A 24919-nucleotide genomic window follows, 5' to 3' on the forward strand; every position below is an offset into this window, starting at 1 on the left:
AAAAAAAAAAATTTTTTTTTAATTGGGGAAGGGGAACAGGACTTTATTGGGGAACAGTGTGTACTTCCAGGACTTTTTTCCAAGTCAAGTTGTTATCCTTTCAATCATGTTCAGCTTCAAGTTGTTGTCCTTTCAGTCTTAGTTGTGAAGTGCGCAGCTCAGCTCCAGGTCCAGTTGCCATTTTTTTCTAGTTGCAGGGGGCACAGCCCACCATCCCTTGCGGGACTCGAGGAATCCAACTGGCAACCTTGTGGTTGAGAGCCCACTGGCCCATGTGAGAATTGAACCAACAGCCTTCAGAGTTAGGAGCATGGAGCTCTAACCGCCTGAGCCACCGGGCCGGCCGAAGTAAATACTCTCAATAAAAGTGCTTTACAATCTGGATTTTTTTAAAAGAAAGTCAATGAAAATTTCTTTTAAGAAACGATCATTTTACAACATTTTTTTAAAACTAGTACCTCATCACAAAAACTTAATTGGGAAACACTAACCTCTGGACTATTTGGTAGAGTGACCATGTTGCTCAGGGCTGAGGGGGTTCCCGGGATACAGGATTTTCAGTGACAGAACCAGGAAAACCCCAGGCAATGCAGGATCAGTGACTGGTCACCTTGGAGGGCTCTTATTAAAGTTGAGAAAATAGTTATGTAAGTGGTTGATTAAAATCATAACCTGGTTCTGCCCATTTTCATTATGTCAAATAATTATTTATATACTTATATATTTTAAACTGTCTGAACTGTGCATTAATTACACATCTAGACATAGGATACATGCTTGGGAAAATATCATAACTAAAATTCCATGTTTTACTCCTCAAACATAAAGCAAAATGTCATCATATGCATTCTTTGTGCAAACTTGCTGGGAGGAACACAAGAAAAAGCACCCAGCTGCTTCAATCTTCTTCTCAGAGTTTTCCAAAAAGTTCTGAGAGATGGAAGACCATCTTTGCTAGAGAAAGGAAACTTTGAAGATACAGCAAAGCAGACAAGGCCCGTTATAAAAGAGAAATGAAAACTTATATTCCTCCTCAAGGGCAAACAAAAAAGAAGTTCAAGGATCCCAATGCATCCAAGAGGCCTCCTTCAGTCTTTTTATTGTTCTCAATATTGACCCCATATCAAAGAACATCCCAGCCTATCCACTGGTGATGCTGCAAAGAAACTGGGAGAGATGTGGAATAACACTGCTGGTAAGCTGAAGGAAAAATATTAAAAAGGTATTCTTGCATAAGGATATGCAGCAAAAAAGGGAGTCATCGAGGCTGAAAAAAGCAAGGAAAAGGAGGACGAGAAGGAAGATGGAGAGGATGATAATAAGTAAGCTGGTTCTAGTTGTCTATAAAGTATTTAACCTCCCTGTATACAACTTGCTCCTTTTAAAGAAGAAAAAAAGAAATATAAGGCTGTGTAACACTTGTGTTTAAACTGTACAGTGTCTTTTTTTGTATAATTAACATACTATCAAATGTGTTAAATGCTAGCCCTGTCCTGTTGGTATTTTCAATAGCCACTAACCTTGCCTGGTACAATATGGGAGTTGTAAATTGGCATAGAAGTTTAAACCAGACTCTTGGTACATAGGACAAATTAGTTATATATGAGGATGGTAGTTTTTTCACCTTCATTTGTCTCTGATGCATCTTATATGAATTCAGTACTATTCTATTAACTGAATAGCACTTTGTAATCACACACACAAAAATTGCAGTTGTTCTGTTGACATTCTAAATGCTCTAAGTAAACATAATTTTCTTATTAGAAAAAACTCATTCCCTAAACCTGCATTTTAACATAGAAAATGTTATCTACTGCACAAAACACAGTTATTCTTTTAAAACTTATTTTTAAGAAATCATTTATTTCACATGTAGTTATTTAAACCCTTAGGAATTATGGTTTGTTTGTTTGTTTAAGTAGAAGCATGCCTTTTACAATGAGATCGTTCATGATTTGTTCTTTGGAGGACTTTATTTTAATTAAGTTCTTCTTCAGTTGGATGGTAACAAAGTTTAGGTTTGTTAGGATTATTTTTCAACAGCCAATCAGCTAGCCAAATCTATGGACAAAAGGAAAAAACCTTCAGTTAATAAATGTTAAATAAATGTTAAATATTTTCTACAATATATATTACATCAATTTAAAACTTAAAACTGTTTTCAAAATCAGTTTACAAATAAAAGAAAATGACCATTAAAAAGTTAAACAGTAAGTTTTACATTATGCAAATCAAAAAGGAAGAAATAAAACTGTCCATTCACAGATGATATGCTCCTATATATAAAAAAATCCCAAAGAATTCACAAGAAAGCTAATACATCTAATAAATGAATTTGGCAATGTTGTAGGTTACAAGATCAACACATGAAAAATCAGTTGTGTTTCTATTCTATACAACAGCAATGAACAAACCACCCAAAAAGGAAATTAAGAAATCACTTTCATTTACAATAGCACTGAAAAAAAAAGTATCTAGGAATACATTTAACTTGTATGTTGAAAACTATCAAACATTGCTGAAATAAATGTAAAGATCTAAATAAATGAGAAGACATCTGTGCTAATGGATAAAAAGACCTAATATTTTTAAGAGGTTAAGATGTCAATACTACTCAAAGTGATATGCAGATTCAACGCAATCCCTATCAAATTTCGAACATTTTTGCAGAAATGGGAAAGTCAATCCTCAAATTTCTATGGAATTTCAAGGGGCTCTGAATAGCCAAAACCATCATGAAAAAAAAGAACAAAGTTGGAGAATTTTCTGACTTTGTTCTTCCCAATTTCAAAATCTTCTACAAAGCTACAGCAATCGAAACAGTGTGGTACTGGCATACAGATAGACATATAAACCAATGGAACAAAATTGAGAGTCCAGAAATAAACCCTGACACATAGAAAAATTCAAAATGGATCAACAACTGAAACATACGAACTAAAATCGTTAAAATCTTAAAAGAAAACGTAGGAGTAAATCTTCATAACCTTGGATTTGACAATGGATTCTTAAATATGACACCAAAAACATGAGTAACAAAATACAACATAGATAAATTGGCTTTCATCAAAATTTTAAAACTGGGCCGGCCCAGTGGTTCAGGCGGTTAGAGCTCTGTGCTCCTAACTCCGAAGGCTGCCTATTCGATTCCCACATGGGCTAGTGGGCTCTCAACCACAAGGTTGCCAGTTCAATTCCTCCAATCCTGCAAGGGATGGTGGGCAGCGCCCCCTGCAACTAAAATTGAACATGGCACCTTGAGCTGAGCTGAGCTGAGCTGCCGCTGAGCTCCCGGATGGCTCAGTTGGTTGGAGGGCGTCCTCTCAACCACAAGGTTGCCGGTTTGACTCCCGCAAGGCATGGTGGGCTGCGCCCCCTGCAACTAGCAAGGGCGACTGGACCTGGAGCTGAGCTGCGCCCTCCACAACTAAGACTGAAAGGACAACTTGAAGCTGAACAGCAGGCACCCTCCACAACTAAGATTGAAAGGACAACAACTTGACTTGGAAAAAAAAAAAAAAAGAAAAAGTCCTGGAAGTACACACTGTTCCCCAATAAAGTCCTGTTCCTCTTCCCCAATAAAAAAAAAAAAAATTAAAACTTTTGTGCATCAAATGGCATTACCCAGAAAGTGAAAAAACAACCTACAGAGGGGGAGAAAATATTTGCTAATCATATCTTATAAACATATAAAGAACCCCTACAACTCAACAAAAACAAAAAAACAATTAAAAATGGGCAAAAGAACTTTAATTTGAATAGACCTTTCTCCAAGAAAATATACAAACGGCCAATAAGCATATGAAAAGATGCTCAACATCATTAGTCATTAGAGAAAAGCAAATCAAAACCACAATGACAAACTGTTTCACGTCTACTATAATAATGAAAACGAAAATAGACAAGAACAAGTGTTGGCCAGGATGTAGAGAAATTGGAACTCTCATACATTGCTAGTAGGAATGTAAAAAGTAGTCACTGTGGAAAACAGTTTGGTGGTTCCTCAGAAAGCTAAACACAGCAATTCCACTCTTAGGTATATACCCCCAAAGAATTGAAAACAGATGTTGTACACCAATGTTCATGCAACATTATGCACAACAGCCAAAAGGCAAAAACAACCCAAATGTCCATCAACAGATGCATGCATCGATAAACAAAATATGATATTCATATATACATACATGGAATAATCAGCCATAAAAGGAATGAAATTCTGATGAATGCTACAACATGAATGAACTTTGAAAACATTATGCTACGTGAAATAAGCCAGACACAAAAGAACAAATATTCTATAATTCTACTTATATAAGATATCTACAATAGGCAAATTCACAGAAACAGAAAGCAGATTAGAGGTCACTAAGGCTTGGAGGAAGACGGTAATGGGGAGTCATTGTTTAATGGTTACAGAGTTTCTATTTGGGGTGATGAAAAAGTTTTGAAAATAAGTAGTGATGATGATTGCACATTGTGACTACCAAACCACTAAATCGTACACTTAAAAATTGTCAAAATGGCAACATTTATCTCATATATATTCTCACAAAAAAACGAAAAAAGATTAAGTAAATACAGAAGTATTGAAAATAACATTAAAAGCAATCATTTATTGTGGTACTGTTGTTAGAACACACAGATTCATGTATCATAATACATGCTCAGATATAGAATTTCATACTGATAAACAAGGCTTCATAAATCAATATACAAGGACAACTGGTCAGAAAAAAATTTAGCTCTTCATCTTGTGTTAAATACAAAAATAAGTTCCAGATGCATGGGAGAGTCAAATATAAAAAAATCTAGAAGAAAACAAAACTGAGTATTTAGCAAAACTTTCGCTGGGACAGGACTTTCTAAACTTTGATAAATGAAAACCCACAACAAGGGGGGAAAAAAATCAAGGTTTGACTTATTGAATATTTAAAAGGCAAAATTAAAAATTAAACAGAAAGGAAATGTTTTTGCAGCAAATATGATCAAAGTTTGATATAACTATTATATAAAGAATTCTTACAAAACTCCAAAGATAAGTGGACAAAAAATAAACATAACTCCCAAAAGAGGAACTATAGGCCAGCCGGTGGCTCAGGTCGTTGGAGCTCCGTGCTCCTAACACCGAAGGCCGCCGGTTCGATTCCCACATAGCCCAGTGGGCTCTCAACCACAAGGTTGCTGGTTCAACTCCTTGAGTCCCGCAAGGGATGGTGGGCTGCGCCCCCTGCAACTAAGACTGAACATGGCACCTTGAGCTGAGCTGCCGCTGAGCTCCCGGATGGCTCAGTTGGTTGGAGCCGTCCTCTCAACCACAAAGGTTGCTAGTTCGACTCCCGCAAGGGATGGTGGTCTGCGCCCTCTGCAACTAATAATCGCAACTGGACCAGGAGCTGAGCTGCGCCCTCCACAACCAAGACTGAAAGGACAACTTGAAGCTGAACGGCACCCTCCGCAACTAAGATTGAAAAGACAACAACTTGGCTTGGAAAAAGACCTGGAAGTACACACTGTTCCCCAATAAAGTCCTGTTCCCCTTCTCCAATAAAAAAATCTTTTTTTTTTAAAAGAAAAGAAGAGGAACTATAACTAAACATAAGGGATAAATAGTTCAACCCTACCAGTAAATATTCACATGGAAGTTGAAACAATTGAAATAGCATCTTTCTTGTGCCTGTTTTGCCTGTTAGCAAATCAGTTCCAGTCCCACTCCAGTGTTTTTAACTTACATCTAATACTAATGTGGGTGAGGGTGAAGTGGTAATTATATACATCTGTGACCCTGATGTAAATTGACATGGCCCTTTAAGAAAGAAGTATGATAGTATGTATTGTGACCTGAAAATATTCACGTAGAAATGATAATGCAAATAGAGGCAAGAAAATTTTGAAAAAGAAAGTAATTGGGAGGTTTAGAACTACCTTATTTAAAAATATATTATAAAGCTTTAGTAATTAAAGCTATGTGGTACTTTCAGTGAACAGAGATAGAGATAAAAGAAACAGAAAAGAAAATACAGAAATAAACCCAAATGCATGCAGGTACTTTAGTATATGTTAACAGTAGAATCTTAAATATGTGAGGAAAGCATGGATTGTTCAATAAATGATTTTGTTTAATTAAGTAACCAAGTGGAAAATAAAATGTGGCTCCCTACCTAATTCTCTATAGCAAAATAAACTCTAGATGGTCAAAGGAGAGATAAAAAGTACTAGAAGGCAACATAAGAGAATGTTGTTTATAACCTTAGAGCAGAAAATCTTTAAATATGACCAGAAACCAAGAAGCCATAAAAGAGCTCAATTCAACTAAATTAAAATTAAAATATATTGTGAAAATAGTCAAAAGACGAGTGATAAATTGAGAAAAGCTGCTAAACCACAAAAGGTTAATTTCCTAAACATAGAGTTCCGACACCATAAGGAAAAGATCTAGGAACCAACCACCAGCAAAAAAAAAAAAGAAAAAGAAAAAGAGCTGGAAGTTCATAGGCAAAGAAATGCCAACGTCTTTCAGTAGCATATATGAAAGGACACTCAGACTCACTCATAACAAAAGAAATACAAATTAAATAATGAGATACCATTTCTAACCTATCAGATTGGCAAAAACCACAAAGCTTGAAAAAACATCAAGTGCTCTCAATTATTTTTGGTTGGAGTATAAAATGGTACAACCACTACAAAAGGTAATTTGGCAATATTTATCCAAACTAAAAATGCACATATCAAAAACATAAAAATAACATTATTTTTGACTCAGTATTTCCATTTGCACAAACTTACCATAAATGAAGATATTCACTGCAGCAGTTTATAATAACAAAAAAATAGAAATACCTTAAACAACCATCTATATGTGATTAATTAATAAATTGTAGAACATCCATACAAAAGAATGCCATGAGCTGTTTTTCTAAAAGAGCAATTTTGTTTGTGGGGCTATCTGATAATTTATTATATATCAAGTAAATAAGGTAAAAAGTATCTGATAGTTTAGGAGCTAGCATTTGCATGTGCGTGTGTTTTTAAGTACATATAGCTAGATATAGATGCTTATACATGCATAGGTTTTCTGTAAAGGATATACTAGAGGCGGGTAACAGTGACTGACTCCAAAGAGCACAACTGGGTGGCTGAGGAACAGGATGGCAAGGACAATTACTTTTCACTATATATCCTTTTGTAACTTTTGAATTAGACCACATTTAATGTTACTTATTCAAAAAATTATTAACAATTGAAAATAAAGCGGGGCCGGCCCGGTGGCTCAGGTGGTTGGAGCTCCGTGCTCCTAACTCTGAAGGCTGCCGGTTCGATCCCACATGAGCCAGTGGGCTCTCAACCACAAGGTTGCCGGTTCACCTCCTCGAGTCCCGCAAGGGATGGTGGGCTCCACCCCCTGCAACTAAAGTGAACACAGCACCTTGAGCTGAGCTGCCGCTGAGCTGCCCCTGAGCTGCCGCTGAGCTCCCGGATGGCTCAGTTGGTTGGAGTGCATCCTCTCAACCAAAAGGTTGCTGGTTAGACTCCCGCAAGGGATGGCGGGCTCCGCCCCCTGCAACTAGCAAGGACAACTGGACCTGGAGCTGAGCTGCGCCCTCCATAACTAAGACTGAAAGGACAGTAACTTGAAGCTGAACAGCACCTTCCACAAATAAGATTGAAAGGACAACAACTTGACTTGGAAAAAAAGTCCTGGAAGTACACACCGTTCCCCAATAAAGTCCTGTTCCCCTTTTCCCAATAAAATCTTTAAAAATAATAATAACAATAAAAATAAAGCAAGTTCTTTGAGGGACAAATTTTTTTAAATTTTAATGTTTTGAATTATAATTGTACTTTCTGGTGTCTTTCCAAATGAAATAATCTCAATATGTGAAAAGCTTTATGCTCAAAGATATTTATTGTTACAGTATTTATAACAGCAAAAGAAGAATGGTAAAGGTAATATAAGAAAAATAATATAACTATTAAAATAATCGCTATAAAATATATATTTAAATATAGCAACATTTATGGGATATTTGTTTATGGGTAGTCATATAAAAATAAAGCCTGAGCAAAGGAAAGGATTAGAAACAAATAACAATAGCAATTAATATTTGAGCACTTATGCACCAGATACTTTGACTAAGAATTTTACATGCATTTATACATTTAATCCTAACAACATCCCTACTAGGTAAATAGGTATTAATATATCCACCTCTTTACTAGTGAGAACAGAGAGACTCAGAGAGAGGTTAGGTGTCTGGAGTGAGAGTTGAATCTTGGCAAAATGTCTTCAGAGATCATGTTTAAGAAATGGAACCAAGGGTATCTTTTTCTTCTCTTTACATTTTTCAGTAGTTTCATGTTTCTTATAAATAAACATATTATTTTCACAATGAAAAAAGTTATTAAAGAAATAACATATCTTTTCTTTTTGGTAAGTGACAAAGCAGAAGAGATTAACTCTTTTGTCTTCCAAAGGGGATTTCCTTTGAGAATGGTGGTAACAGAGGCTAGACATATTATTTTGGTCGAGCTGGTACTGAAATAACCTTACCTGATTATCTCTGAGTCTTCAAAAGGGTGGGAGTACCTGTAAAGAAGGGCCCAGGATAACACTGGGCCCTACACAACCATCCTAGGTCCTCCTACCTAACCATTCTCCCCCTAACTAAGCAACTTTGAGGCATCAAGGCATGTGAATAAATGTAACTTTTCTATTTAAAAACTTTAGATATCACAACAAACAAAAATGTTGAACAACATTTAAGTATATATGTAATTTTATTATTTGATTCTATAAACTATACACAAAAACAATGCTTAGCAATTAAATGATAAATAAATGAAAATGCATTTAGAAACAATGTTTTTTAAGAGTTAAAACACAAGAAAATAAGTAGTCAAAAGTCATACATAAAGAAGTACATATAAAAAAATATATATTAAATGAATACGTTTTAAAACAATTCTCAAAACTTTCAGTTTCAAAGAATACGATATTTTAGATATGAAAACCATAGACAATTCATTCTTTAGTATGAATAAAAAGATTTCTTACATAAGGATCCGCTGGTTTTTGCTTACAAAGCTCTGTAAGTCCTTCAAGTAGAGTTGGTGTTACATATAAATTTAAATAGTCCTTAGCAGCTTGTCCAACTGGAATGGGCTCAACAATCACTGAAAATACAAACGTATTCCCATTAAAGCTAACATAAATGATGAAATATTACACAGTCATTCAAAAGGATAGCTTCAAAGCAATTTTAATGACATGAGAAATGCTTGAAGTTTTTAAGGGAACAGAAGTAGATACATAGCATAATAATTTGTTCAAAAATACACAAGCATACACATAAAAAATAGTAAGACTACATAAGACTGGCAAGAAACATATCAAAATACTAACGATCATATATAAGATTCTGATTGTTTTCCTTTTCTTTTTTTCTTTTATTAAAGTTTATTGGGGTGACAATTGTTAGTAAAATTACATAGATTTCAGGTGTACAATTCTGTATCACATCATCTATGCATCACACTGTGTGTTCACCACCCAGAGTCAGTTCTCTTTCCATCACCATATATTTGATCGCCTTTATGCACAGCTGCCATCCCTCTCCCACCTTACCCTCTGGTAACCACTAAACTCTTGTCTGTGCCTATGAGTTATTATTTCTTCATTTGTTTGTCTTGTTCTTTTGTTGTTTTCAGTTTTACATGCCACATATCAGTGAAATCATATGGTTCTTGGATTCTGATTGTTTTTAACTATATTTTTTTCTGCATTTCCATTTCCATGTTTTTTACAGTGAATGTTATAACAATGTTATAAAAAAGGAAAATATTAATGAATATGTAAAATCAGAAATTAATTTCAACAATTCCTGCCAACAAAATGGCAGGTACTTTGCAAAGTAGTACAGATACAACAGTGAATAAGGCAGTTTTTGCTCTTCTAGACTACTGAACATACACATAAAATCTATGTCTGTCTATATAACATGTAGACATGTTATATATTCCTGCTCTTATTTTTCAGGGTTTTAAACAAATTATATAACGCTTTGGGAAATTTTAGTCTTTTCAGCCTTATTCGAACTCTATGTAGGTGAACCAGATTTGCAATACAACAAAAAATATACTTTATAAATATTTTATAAGTCTGATTAGGTCTTTTGAGGTTGATCTCCATCAGTGTGTTGCCTTTGATAAAGATGAGAAAGGGAAACTACTGGTCCCAGATCTAAATCCTCAATGGCCCAAGAGAAAGAAGGGTGGGAGGATAGATTTCTCTATGACTAGTGTACAGGCTCAGTCTCAATGAGACTAGGACTAATAATGGGAGTCCTTTGCCAGGACATCAGGAAAAACTAGAAGAAGCCATAGGTCTTCAGTAGAAGGTTTCCTAATCATTCTCATTATAGCACACCCTTCATATAATAATTGTTTAATTTTGATTATATAAATGTGTCATCTGTCTCTTTTACTTCATAAATTCCATGAAAGTTAAGACCGTGTTTATCATATTCACTGTTGACTGTGCCCACAACCTCTATAGTATTTTAAAAATGAAAATCTGATTATGTCACTCCCATCCTTAAAATGCTTCACTGGCTCTTCATTGCATTTATAGTCAAGACAAAATGCCACACCATAGCCCATAAGACCATGTGACTTCTACTTACCTCTACAGCCTCATCTTATGTTTCTTTTACCCCTGATCTTTTAGTTTATAGAATGTGCCATGTTCTTTCCTGCTCATGACTTGAGCACATGCTGTTCCTTCCGCAAGAATGTTCTTTCTTCTCTTTGTTCTGGTTAACCACTACTTATCCCTTGGATCTCAGCTAAAAAGTCACTTCCTCAGTCACTTAAAGTCTATCATGATACCCTACAAGTGCATCATGCAGCATTTAACATACAATAACTATTCAATGATTTGGGTCATTACCGTTTACAGGCTACCTTTCAAACACTAGACTGTAAAATCCATGGGAGCACAGATCTGATCTATTTTTGTAATTTATTTTTTAAGTTTTGAGGTATAATTTCCGTATCATAAAATTCACCCATTTAAGTATACAATTGATTTTTAATAAACATTTAGTTGTACAATCACCATACTCCAGTTTTAGAATATTTCAATCACTCCAAAAATGTTTCCCTGTGCCCATTTGCAATTTCCTGCTCCCATATCCACTCCCTGGCAACCACTGAGCTTTTTTGTTTCTAAAAATTTGCTTTTTCTGGGCATTTCATATAAATGGATATTATATGTGGTCTTTTGTGCCTGGATTCTTTCGCTTAGCATAAGGTTTTGAGGTTCATCCATGTTGTAGCATGTATCAGTAGTTTGTTCCTTTTAAGTAGCATTCCATTGTATGGCTATACTAAATTTTGTTTACCCACTGATGTGCAATTGGATTGTTTTCAGTTTTTGGCTATATTAAACAGTGCTGCTATACAGGTTCACGTGTCATTATGTAGGTGGAGGTTTTCATTTCTCTTGAGTTAGATTCCGCTAGGACTAGAACTGCTAGTGGTGTTACCTGGTAAGTTTAACATTTTAAGAAATCGCCAAACTTTTCCAAAATGACCAACATTTTACAGTAATATAAGGGGATCCCAAAATTGCTATATCCTTACTATTGATTATGGTCATTCCAGTGGGTATGCCATGGTATCTCATTGTGGTTTTAATTTGCATTTATCCAATGATTACATTGAACACTTTTTCATGTGCAGATTAGCCATTCATATATCTTCTTTTACAAAATGCCTACTCAAAATTTTTTGCCCAGCTTTCTTTTTTTTTTTTTTAAAGTCTTTTTTTTTTTTAAATAAATTTTATTGGGAAATATTGGGGAACAGTGTGTTTCTCCAGGGCCCATCAGCTCCAAGTTGTTGTCCTTCAATCTAATTGTGGAGGGCGCACCTCAGCTCCAATTCCAGTAGCTGTTTTCAATCCTAGCTGCAGGAGGCAGAGCCCACCATCCCATGCTCGAACCGGCAACCTTGTTGTTGAGAGCCCAGGCTTTAACCAACTGAGCCATCCAGCCACCCCTCCAGAAGCTCAGCAGCAGCTCATTGTCTTCAGTCTAGTTGTGGAGGGCGCAGCTCACTGGCCCACGTGGGAATCAAACTGGCAACGCTGTTATTCACAGCTCAGGCTCTAAACCACTGAGCCACCCAGCAGCCCTTGCTCAGCTTTTAAATGAGTTGTTTCTCTTACTACTGAGTTATAAGAGTTCTTTGTACTCTGGATACAAGTGCTTTATCTGATATATGATTTGCAAATATTTTCTCCCAGTCTGTGGCTTATAGTTTCATATTGATAATAATAGCTTTTGAAGCACAAAGGCTAATTGGGTTTTCTTTTTTTGTTTTTTTTTTTTTGGAGTTTTCTTTGGAATTTTAATGGAAATGATTCATACTAACATAGACTTCAATAAAATCAGTGATTGTATTTCAATCAAAACCCAATGAGTTCCCCCAAGAGGAAAAGAAATATAAAGAAGGAAGACAAAAAGAAACCCTGTAAAATAGAAAATCGGGATAATAATTGGGGAAGTCCATATTTTAAAGCTACTAGGAAGCAAACTGTATATTGTGTTTTGCTGAAAAGACTTCTAATTTTGATGTAGTCCAATTTATCAATATTTTCTTTTATGGATCATGCTTTTGGTGTCATATGTAAGAACTCTTTATCCAATTCAAGTTCATGAAGATTTTTTCCCGTTTTCTTCTACATGCTTTTAGCTTTTATGCTTAGGTCTATGATATATGTTGAGTTAAATTTTGTGTATGGTATGAAAGAAGAATCTAAGTTCTTCTTTTTTTTTTTTTGCATGTAGATACCTATAATAATTGTCCCAGCATCATTTGTTGAAAAGACCATCCTTTCCCATCAAATTGTCTAGGCACTTTTGTCAAAAATCAATTGACCATAAATGCAAAGATTTATTTCTAGATTCTCAATTCTGCTCTGTTGATTTACATGTCTATCCTTATGTCAGTACCACATGGTCTTACTTATTGTAGCTTCACAGCAAGTTTTGAAATCAGGTTAGTGGAAGTATCCCAACTTTGTCCTTCTTTTTAAAAACTGTTTTAGCTCTTCTAGATCTTTTGCAATTCCACACAAATTTTAGAATCAGCTTGTCAATTTCTACATAAATGCATGAATGAACTCTGTTAGAAACTGCATTAAATTTACTGATCAATTTAGAGAAATGCCATCTTGACAATATTGACTCTCCTAATCCATAAACATGGGATGCCGACTTATTTAGATATTCTTTAATTTCCCTCAGCAATGTTTTATGCTTTTCAGTGTAGAAGAACTGCACTTCTTTTGTTAAATTTATTCCTACATATTTTATTGTTTTTGATGCTACTGTGAATGAAATTATTTCCTTAACTTCATTTTTGAATTGTCTGTTTCTACCTCATTTATTTTTGCTAACCATTTATTGTCTCAGGCACCTAGGGCTACATGAATTAATGCGAGAATAATGAGTATTTCCACATTTCTTACATAGATGAATTTTCACTGTACTTTATTAATGCTTTCTAATGATATTTATAATTTATATTATTGCATTGTATATTTATTTTTATAGACTTTTAAAATATGAGCATCTTTATATGACAAACCCACAGCTAACATCATACTCAGTGGGGAAAAGCTAAAACCATTCCCCCTAAGATCAGGAACAAGACAAGGTTGCCCACTTTCTCCACTTCTATTCAACATAGTGCTGGAAGTTCTAGCCACAGCAATCAGACAAGAGAAAGAAATAAAAGGCATCCAAATTGGTAAGGAGGAAGTAAAATTATCATTATATGCAGATGATATGATACTATATATAGAGAACCCTAAAGACTCCACCAAGAAACTATTAGAGCTGATAGATGAATTTAGTAAAGTAGCAGGATATAAAATTAATATTCGGAAATCAGTTGCATTTGTATATACCAATGATAAAATAGCAGAAGGAGAAATTAAAAAAACAATTCCATTTACAATTGCTCCAAAGACTATAAAATATCTGGGAATAAATCTAACCAAAGATGTAAAAGATCTGTACTCAGAAAATTATACAACACTGAAGAAAGAAATGAAAGAAGACATAAATAGATGGAAACACATTCCATGTTCATGGATAGGAAGAATTAATATAGTTAAAATGTCCATACTGCCTAAGGCAATATACATATTCAACGCAATTCCTATCAAACTACCAACGACGTTTTTCACAGAAATAGAACATATAATCCTAAAATTTATATGGGACCATAAAAGACCCCGGATAGCCTCAGCAATCTTGAGAAATAAGAACAAAGTGGGAGGTATAACGATACCTGATTTCAAACTATACTACAAGGCTACAGTAATTAAAACAGCATGGTACTGGCATAAAAATAGACACATAGATCAATGGAACAGAATAGAGAGTCCAGACGTAAATCCATGCCTATATGCCCATCTAATCTACGACAATGGAAGCAAGAATGTACGATGGGGTAAAGACAGTCTGTTCAATAAGTGGTGTTGGGAAACCTGGACAGACACATGCAAGAAAATGAAGCTGGACCACCTCCTTACACCATATACAAAAACAAATTCAAAATGGCTTAAAGACTTAAATGTAAGATCTGAAACCATAAAATATCTAGAAGAAAATATAGGAAGAAACTTTATGGACATTACCCGGAGTAAGATTTTCACTGATATATCCCCTCGCGCGAGGGAAGTAAGAGAAAAAATAAACATGTGGGATTACATCAAACTAAAAAGTTTTTTCACAGCAAAGGAAACCATCAATAAAACAAAAAGGGATCCTACTGTATGGGAAAAGATATTTGCCAATGATATATCTGATAAGGGATTAATATCACAAATCTATAAAAAAACTTACTCAACTCAATTCCAAAAAAACAAACAACCCAATTAAAAAATGGGCAGAGGACTTGAGGAGACATTTTTCTAAAAAGGACATACAGAAGGCAAGAAGACATATGAAGAAATGCTCAACCTCACTAACCATCAGAGAAATGCAAATAAAAACCACAATGAGATACCACCTCACTCCAGTCAAAATGGCTATCATCAATAAATCAACAAACAACAAATGCTGGCGTGGATGTGGAGAAAAGGGAACGCTAGTGCACTGTTGGTGGGATTGCAGATTAGTGCAGCCACTATGGAAAACAGTATGGAGGTATCTCAGGAATCTGAAAATGGAACTACCCTATGATCCAGTAATTCCACTCCTAGGCATCTACCCGGAGAAATCCAAAACTCCAATTCAAAAATCTGTATGCACTCCTATGTTTATTGCAGCACTTTACACAATAGCCAAGATATGGAAACAACCGAAATGCCCATCGGTAGATGACTGGATTAAGAAGCTGTGGTACATTTATACAATGGAGTATTACGCAGCCATAAAGAAGAAAGAAATCTTATCATTTGCAGCAACATGGATGGATCTAGAGAACATTATGTTAAGTGAAATAAGTCAGAAAGAGAAAGACAAGTACCATATGATCTCACTTATATATGGAATCTAAAGAAAAGACTATGTGAATGAACTAATCAGAAACAGTTTTGGGGACACAAAGAAAAAACCGAGAGTTGTTAGATGGGTGTGGGGGGGGGGGTTGGGGATAAGGGGAAAGGTGAAGGGATTTGGAAGCAGCTGGTAACCACAAGATGGCCTCAGGGTTGTTTTGAAAATTAATTTGGGGAAGGTATTCAATAATGTTGTAAAGATTTTGTTGGGTATCCGATGGACATGCGTCCTATTTGGGAGACCACCTCAGGGATACTGTGGATACCTGATCATGGCATTGTACACCAGAAGCTAAACATTAATGAATGCCAACTATAATTTTATATATATAATGTGATGGTTCAGTGTGAGGTCGGAGGGATAGTGGATGGGGGGAGGGGGGTTCACAGTGTGAGGGATATAAATGATGAACGTCTAAGTATTACCTTGTCTTGTACACCTGAAACTAATAAATAAATTAATTAATTAAAAAATAAATAAATAAAATAAAATAAATAAATAAAATATGAGCATCTTGACAGCAGGGGCATCGTCTTATCTTTAAATTTATTAAGCTGGTAAATTTGTTGAATGATGGAATATAAGAAAGCTTTGAATTAGTCAAACCTACTTAAAAAGGGAAGAGTACTACCTTTTTCAAGGGTTAGGAACATGTCTTTGAGTATCTTTATAACTTGTTTTAGCTACTCATCATATAGGGTTTTGCACACAGTTCTTGACTGACTGCTAAACAAGACTGAGCTCATACCACAGGCTCTGAGAACTTACTCTAAATAACTTCATATTCCCACAGCAGTAGATAATAGTTTATATTTATAGAGGATTAATTAATGAGTAAAATAAAAAACAATCTAAAATAACAGTTTAGGGATATAACCCAATGAGTAAGAAGCTTCCAAATAGATCTTCTACTTAAGATAAAGTGAGTTTGTGTCCTATTTTAGTTAAAAGCTAAAGAGGAAAAGTCTAATTCACTATTAGAACTAAACCTAAAGAGCCTACCACATTAAAAAGAATCTCATGTTTGAGATGTGCTTCAAACTGATACGGAAGCAAGAGAAGCAGGAGCAGGGGTTATAGATGAAATAAGACTGATCACAAATGTTGAAATTAGTTGATTAGAGATTTATTATACTATTCAGTCTACTTTTGTGTATGTTTGACATTTTCCACAGTAAACAGTCCTGAAGAAAAAGATACCTTAATGAAATGGATATGTGACAGAAATTAAGATCAGTAAAAATAAAATAAGTAGGCAAACCCTTTTGTATACAAGTATCTACAAAACAGTTTTTGTTTAAGAATTAGGACTTTTAAATCTCCATGACAGTTTTCAGTTTTGATTACATCTTCAGTAGAAAATACTGAGGAATAGGTCTAAATGAGTTAGAGAAAAGTAACATGTAAAAAAAAAAATTCAAGGGCCGGCCCGGTGGCTCAGGCGGTTAGAGCTCCATGCTCCTAACTCCGAAGGCTGCCGGTTCGATTCCCACATGGGCCAATGGGCTCTCAACCACAAGGTTGCCAGTTCAATTCCTCAAGTCCCGCAAGGGATGGTGGGCTCTGCCCCCTTCAACTAGCAACGGCAACTGGACCTGGAGCTGAGCTGCGCCCTCCACAACTAAGACTGAAAGGACAACAATTGACCTGGAAAAAAGTCCTAGAAGTACACACTGTTCCCCAATAAAGTCCTGTTCCCTTTCCCCAATAAAAATCTTAAAAAAAAAAAAAAAAAAAAAAAAAAATTCAAAACTACCCAATGCTTTCCATTTTTTTCTTTATAATGAAAATCCCCAAATTTTCTTTCTGCTCGAAAATACTGAAAACAAACTAAAAATCTCAGTGTTGTCCTTATTACGCCCACTTCTAAAAGATTTACAACCTCTATAACAGAATGGAAACAAAAAAAGGCCTGAGAATTATTCATTTCACACGTACATGAGTGCTTGTCAGGAAATAGTAAACTGTTAGAGAAAATGGTAAATCAATCATAATTTCTGAGGGAGATTCTTTTTTCATGTGTAACAAACTTCACTGATGCATTTAGGATAACCAAAAGGAATTATGTAACACCGAAGAGAAACCCTCAATACATCTCGTCCAAGAGAAAAGAAAAAAAAAGTAAACTCTCCTCAAAAGATTTCCTAGAAGGCACAATTTAGTTGTGAGGGAAATGTTGAGTTTTCCATTCTTCGTTTCCAGTTTTTAAGTAACTGCAACTTGAGAATATGAAAAGAATATTAGAGAAGAACCCTGTTATCTCTCTTCCAACCTACATCCCAAAATAAAAGAAAAAGCAAATAATAAGGAGATAAAATTGACTAACTAGTCATCTGTAACTCACCGCCAGGAAACATGAATCGAATTTCTCTTTCTGCTGCGGCAAAATCATTACTCCCATGAAGTGCATTCCTTAGGTCATCTGTGCCATAAACTGCCCTTAGACTTAAAAACAAGTTAGACATGATGACCATCCAATCTGACATCCTTTTTTTACTTTTTACATATGCATTCTACTTAGGTATTTTACAGAAGCACTGCCGCTTCTCACACACATATGGAGGTGTTAAGCTCTTTTGAATTTAAGTTTAAATCTACCTAGATGAGGGTCAAATATATTTAAATCTACAGGAGGAATGCATTGGGAAAATAGAAATTGTCTGGGTAAAAAAAAGGTGCTGGTTTGTGAGAAGTGAAAAAGCAAGGTATTCAAAAGTGCAAGAATTTAATGTCCTCTGGTTTCCAGACGTTAATGATAATGCTGAAAATCTGGATTTCTGGTCCTGTGTTAATATTCTTTTAAAATACCATACCAATTTTCCCATGAAAAATCCTACTGCAGCGGCAGTTTAATTCCAGGAGGAGAGAATAAGGTTAACGAACCACAAAGCATTCTCTGAGGCCTTTTGTTTTACTGGTATTAAGATAGACATTTAATAGTTAAAACATGAAATGGACCTCCCCACCCCTTCACCCCGCCCCCACATACAAAAACAGTGGATTTAGGAAAACTTTCAAATGAAAGGAAATTCCTATTATAATGAATTCAGACTTTTTTCATTTTCATAGTTGTATTCCATTTCCCCCCTATAAAAGTTACCTGTCTGGATGTGTCTCCTTAGCTACTAAGCTATTACTTGGTCCCAAAAGTTCTTTCCAGTAAGAGATGGCTTTATGTCTAGCTAATATCATGGCAACAAGTGGTCCAGAACTCATGTAAGCTGTTAAATTAGGGAAAAACATTTTCCCATACTCTTCCACATAAAAGTTACTACATTGCTCAGGGCTGAGATGTAGTTTTCTTCTCTATAAGAGAAACAAAGTCAACAAAAGCATTTAAAATGACAGTTCAATAATACCTCATTAAATCATTAAAACTTGAAATTAGTGCCAATCTGGTTATACATTTAAGATTTACTTTTGTATTATGAGGAAAGGGTGAGATAAGAAAATTGCAGGTTATAAATAAAATTATAAGAATTATTTAACCTATTTAAGAAAAACTATTCCTGTTTAGCAGCCTCCTTCAACATATGGTTTGTTAATGACAAATTCATATCTCCTTTTTAAAGTAAAAAAACTCCAACCATCAACATTTTTGTGATATGTAAATTAAAGTAACAAAATCAGACTTTAGAATATTCCAAATTCATCTTTTCCTATCTATTTGTGGCATTTTCCTATTTACTGTGAAATTTTCCTACATTTTAGGGAGCTGATCTCATTGTGGTACTGAGAAATAACATGCAGTATAATAATGCAGTAAACAAGATTTTCACTTGAACATGAAAGTTGTGTATTCTTTTCTTTTTTTTTTGTTTAAGGACACAGCTCACAGTGGCCCATGTAGGGATTGAACCAACAACCTTGGTGCTACCAGCACCACGCACTAACCAACTGAGCTAACCGGCAATGCCAAAAGCTGTGTATTCTTTATTCTGCTTCTGCCATAAATATGTTGATTCACTGTTATCTTAAGAAAAATTAGGGGCCGGCCCAGTGGCTCAGGTGGTTGGAGTGACGTGCTCCTAATACCAAGGTTGCCGATTCGATTCCCGTCAGTGAGCTGCGACCTCTACAGCTAAGATTGTGAACAATAGCTCTCCCTGGAGCTGGGCTGCCACGAGGGAGGTTGGCATGGGCTGCTTTGGGCTACCATGTGCCACCATGAGTGGCCGGTGGCCAGCGTGAGCGGCCGGCAGCTGGCGAGAGCTGCCCTGAGCTGCTATGAGAGGCCGACCGATAACCGACTGCCTCCGCTGGGGGAGCACAAGGCTCATAATACCAGCATGGGCCAGGGAGCTGTGTCCTACACAACTAGACTGAGAAACAACGGCTTGAACCGGAGTGGAGTGGGGAGACAGAAGGGGGTAAAAAAAGAAAAATTAGTTGTCATTAAGTTTCTCAATTTGAAAGATTATAAAATGTTTCAGACAAATAAATGTTATTTTCTTCACTATGTGAATGAATCATTAAATTTAAAAATCATAGAAGCTGAGTCAGTTATTCTTCCAATTGGAAAGCATCATACTTTCCCTAAAAGCAGTTAAGTGAATGCTTTTAAAAAATCATACATTACTACTGTTTTTTAATTCCACTAAAGATGAATCATGAGGATAAAGGCTCAAAATAGAATAGAGGGGTTCAAAGTACAAGGAGACATCAAGGAAGACTTTTGGTTTGGAATAAGGATGATGAGACATGGAGATAATAAGTCTCAAGACGAAGGCTAAATTTAATAGGCAGAAATCCATCTTTCTAAAATGGGTTGGAATTGACCTATCTCTTAATTAAAGTCCCTTGCCAAACTATCATTGTATCCTCAGGTTTCAGAAACTTGGTAAAATTGCTTGGTTTGTAGCATGCGATAAAAACTGCCCAGAGCAAGAAGCTTGGAAAGACGCTTCCTTACCTAGGTGGGTCAGTCAGAGCATTGCATGAACATTTCTACTGGACAAGTATAACACTCTCACCAGTCAAGAACCAGTTACTACCAAAAAAAAAAGTTCCAACATCTGTTCTCATACTGAAATTCATATAGTCAAGAAACAGAACAAATTTGAGAAGTTACAATAGCGCTGGGTTTAATATAATCCTTGATTCGATTATTTAAAATTAAGACTTGCCAGTATTTGTGATTCTTACGCATATTGGTGTGGGTTTTGTTGTTGTTGTTGTTGTTGCTGGGTTAAAAACTAAAAATCTCTTCTGTTGCAATATAAGCCCTTATCTGACACATGCCTCTCAACAAATGGTAAGCTTCCTTCTCAGGTATGCTAGCTAATGCAGCACAATTATAAAAATTAAGGACTCATCTTAAACTAAAGTTAATACTGGAGCAAGGATTTCCTTGGTTATTTTAAAATTAAATCAGGTAAAATTTTTTGGAATTTGGATGAAGAGTTTCACCAAGAGAAGCAACAATATTAAGTAATAACAGAAAGGAACAATTAGCTTGTAACAAAGTAAAGACTGCCACCTACTGAAAGGATATATCATTTTTCAGAAGGTTTTCCCTAGATGGGACAAGAAAGCCTCAAGTTCAATGGACTCCCAACTAAACTAAAGTCTACTTTAAAAGCATACTATACAAAGGACAAATATTGTATGTTTCCACTTACATGAGATATCTGGAATAGTCAAAATCATAGTTATAAAAAGAATACTGGTTACCAGGGGCTAGGAAGAAGGATAAACAGAGAGATAGTGTTTAATGGGTACAGAGTTTCAGTTAGAGATGATGTAAAAGTTCTAGAAATGGATGGTGGTGATGGTGTCACAACTATGGGAATGTACTTAGTTCCACTGAACTCTACACCTAAAAATGGTTCAAATGGTTAAGTTGCATGTATTTTACCACAATTAAAAACAAAAAAAAGCACACAATACATCAAGGCCTTCTTTCGTCTGAAATTTATTGCTCACTAGGTAAAATGCAAAATATTAGCATTCATATTAATTTTTCATTTATGATTAACACTACCACTTAATTAAGTTTGTCACTAATTCTTTTTAAAATATGGACTTTTTAAAAACATAAATAGGATATCTTTATCTTATTCATATACTTCATTTGATTTTTTTTCTAAAATTAAGGAATAATACACTTATAGGGTTAAAAAGTTCATAGCAATATAAAAAGACATGTGCTGAAAAATCTCATTCCCATCCCTGTCCTAATGTACTGTTCTTGCCCTCAATAGGCAATCATTTTATTTTTTTTAAAGATTTTATTGGGGATGGGGAACAGGACTTTATTGGGGAACAGTGTGCACTTCCAGGCCTTTTTTCCAAGTCAAGTTGTTGTCCTTTCAATCTTAGTTGTGGAGGGCACAGCTCAGCTCCAGGTCCAGTTGCAGGGGGAGCAGCCCACCATCCCTTGCGGGACTCAAGGAGTTGAACCGGCAACCTTGTGGTTGAGAGCCCACTGGCCCATGTGGGAATCAAACCGGCAGCCTTCGGAGTTACGAGCATGGAGCTCTAACTGCCTGAGCCACAGGGCTGGCCCGGCAATCATTTTTTAAAGCTTATTTATCCTAGTGTTTCATTTTGCAAATATTAGCAAACATGAATATATATTACTTTTTTTCTTTCTGTCGCAAAAGATTGCTACACATTACTCTACATTTGTTTTTCCATAACAGGGCACTGAAAGGTTCCTTATTCTTTTTACAGTTAGTTGCATAGTATTCAATTTGGTGGCTTTGCCAGGGTTGATTTAACCATTCTGTTAATATTGGATTGTTTTCAATCTTTTGCTGGTAAATAATGCTGCACAAAGTAACCTGTATATATGTCACTTGATATTAATACACAGATTATGGGTGGAATTCCCAGAAGTAGGACTGCTGGGTCAAAGGGTAAATAAATACATCTGTAATATTGATAAATAATTGTCAGGTTCCCTTCTGTGGGGGTTGTGCCATTCACTTTTACATTTTTGCCATATACCATAGTAGCTCAGTGTCACTTTGTTTTTTCCCCCCACTTGAGAATCTTTTCATATTTTCAAGAAGCATGTTTTCTTTTTCTCTAATCCTCCATATATTCTGCCCATTTTCAACTGAATTTTTATCTTTTTCTAGTTCTTTACATGTTAGGGAGATTAGCCCTCTGTCTGCAATATGAATTGCAAATTTTTCCAAGTTTGTCATTTGTATTTTGACTTTGCTTATAGTTTTTATTTGGCCATGTAGAACTTTTTTAAGTTTATAATCATATTAATCTTTTCTTTCATAGTTCCTAGACTAAATCATAATAAAAAAGGCTGTCCCATTCCAAGAATAAAGAAACTCATCCATCTTTTCTTCTAGAATTTGTATGGTTTAATTTTTTAATATTTAAAATTCCAATCCGTTTGAAGTTTATCCCGGTGTATATAGTATCATACTTAAATACAACTTTTTTTTTAATGGCTACCTAGTTTTCCTAACAACATTCATTAAAAAGTTCATTTTTATGTGGGTCTTTTAATTACTATATTAAATATTTTCTTATAATTTCCTGTACATTTTTCCTTACATTTTCTTGTATCATCCTTACACTCAGCCTCCACCTATCCTAAGTTCAACCAAAATCCCATCTTTCCTAAATATTGAAGTTTTCTCTTTTTTATTTTTTAAAACACTGATTAAATAAGTAGTATAACACTACATAAGAGACTGAAAACCGAAATTTCAAATAAGGATGGTACAAAAAAGGAAGATTAAATATACTCAATTGTATTTGATAATCTTTATTCTTTTTACATTCATTTTCAAACCTCTACCAACTGCAGAGCAAGTGTAAGGCTTAAAACATTAAATGTTTGTAATAAAAGAAAAAAATCCAAAAGTGGTAAAGTCCATCAATAGAGGGCCAAATAAATTGTGGTTCATGCACACAGGGGTATATGACACAAAAGTTAGGAAGAATGAGCTACATTCAGATGTAATGATCTGAAATTGTTATCTGAGGGACTTTGTAAACGGGGTTAAGGGTGGGGCATTGTCCTATTTTATGGGGGAAAATGTCTGGGAATACATAGAAAAATCCTGGAAGAACAGAAAGTATTAAGTCTTTGCCTCTCTCTGGAGACTGGGATGTGGTGTGGGTGAGGACAGGTGGAGAGAAAAGGAATTTTACTTCGCATTTTATATACTTTTGTAGTGTGACAAAACTTTTAAATACTATCACATGTAACTTTTATAGTTAGAATAAACCTAAATTTAATGCTAAACTAATGCTAATACATAAACATTAAAAAAAAACATCAATGAGAGAAAAGAACACAATGATCATGCCCAGAAGTTACCTGAACAATGGTGAATCCAGATCTGAGAATATCTTGTATCTCCTCCTCTTTGTCAACAATATCTGGTTTGATAATGGCCAGAGTTTTTTCTACATATATCTGAGGTGGGGGCATCGACATCTCCATTGTGGGTTTTCAGGGTATAATTTAAGAGTCTTGACAGGTATCAACTGCAATGATATGCAATCCCAACCTCAAATTTAATGTAATTATGATTAAGAACAGCATTATTAGGCGCTTGATTTTATTAATTTATATAGACTGAGAAACTGCAATCTTCTATAAGCAGTGTCTGAATACAGGCATACCTCGAAGATATTGCAGGTTCTGTCTCGATCGCAGTAAAACGAGTCCTTCTCTATTTGATGGTGGAGTCTTGCCTTCAGTTTGTAAAATACGCAATACCTGCGAATCGCATAAAGCGCAATAAAATGAGGTGTAACTGTAATACGATTTCTATTCTGCGGCTAAACCGTGCCTTGGGTTTTCCTAAACATTTTCATCAAGGTGGAGAGGCCACAGGGCAATCCGAAGGCCTGGGACTCGCGCAGACTCTAAGGCAGCAGCTGGAGACAGGTTGGCAACTCTGCGCGATTCTCCAGCTGCAGGTTGAGCGGCCCCGCCCTGCCCCGCCCCGCCCCGCCGGGATGGCTATGCAGTGTCAAGTCTGGTTGGAAGTAGGATCCCTAAGTCCCCGGACCTCTCCCGACTGCACCGCAGGTTCCGAGGCCGACCTTCCGTCGAGTACTCACCTCGGCACTCACTCCCCAGGTGCGACCACAACTTATTGCTAGGAGACCCGAAGCCCAGCTGAGGGACGGTGGCTGCAGAGGGCCAATCCCAGCAGCGTTACTTCACAGCCTCCTACCGGTTCCTTTCAATCATGAAATAGTCCCCTTAAGAATCTTAGAGCACTAGACGTTTTCTTACATTTTCCTCATCATTTATCTTATTTCACCCTCCTATTCATTTTAAGGATGCTTCAATTACCTCCATTTTATAAATGATGAGACAAATCATCATCACCCCCTCCTCACGCCACCCCATCCCT

General features: G+C 35.7%; 1 protein-coding gene across 2 annotated transcripts; it reads right to left on the reverse strand.

Moving 5' to 3' along the window:
- NME5 (NME/NM23 family member 5) lies at window positions 1-24676 on the reverse strand. Of its 2 annotated transcripts, XM_081036139.1 has the most exons (7): window positions 24621-24676; window positions 24177-24273; window positions 23869-24038; window positions 18676-18881; window positions 17920-18020; window positions 9056-9174; window positions 1-2061 (listed from the first exon to the last, which is right to left on the reverse strand). In XM_081036139.1, exons 3-7 carry the CDS (start codon window positions 23992-23994, stop codon window positions 1978-1980), a joined length of 636 nt encoding a protein of 211 aa, XP_080892265.1. In that variant the 5' UTR covers window positions 23995-24038; window positions 24177-24273; window positions 24621-24676; the 3' UTR covers window positions 1-1977. The 2 variants fall into 2 exon arrangements, with proteins under 2 accessions (XP_080892265.1, XP_080892266.1); XM_081036140.1 differs by having other exon boundaries at window positions 1852-2061; window positions 24177-24630.
- Between the last annotated feature and the right edge of the window lie 243 nt (window positions 24677-24919).

The sequence above is a fragment of the Rhinolophus hipposideros genome, assembly GCF_964194185.1.
Source record: "Rhinolophus hipposideros genome assembly, chromosome: 23".
In the NCBI taxonomy this organism is placed as follows: domain Eukaryota; kingdom Metazoa; phylum Chordata; class Mammalia; order Chiroptera; family Rhinolophidae; genus Rhinolophus; species Rhinolophus hipposideros.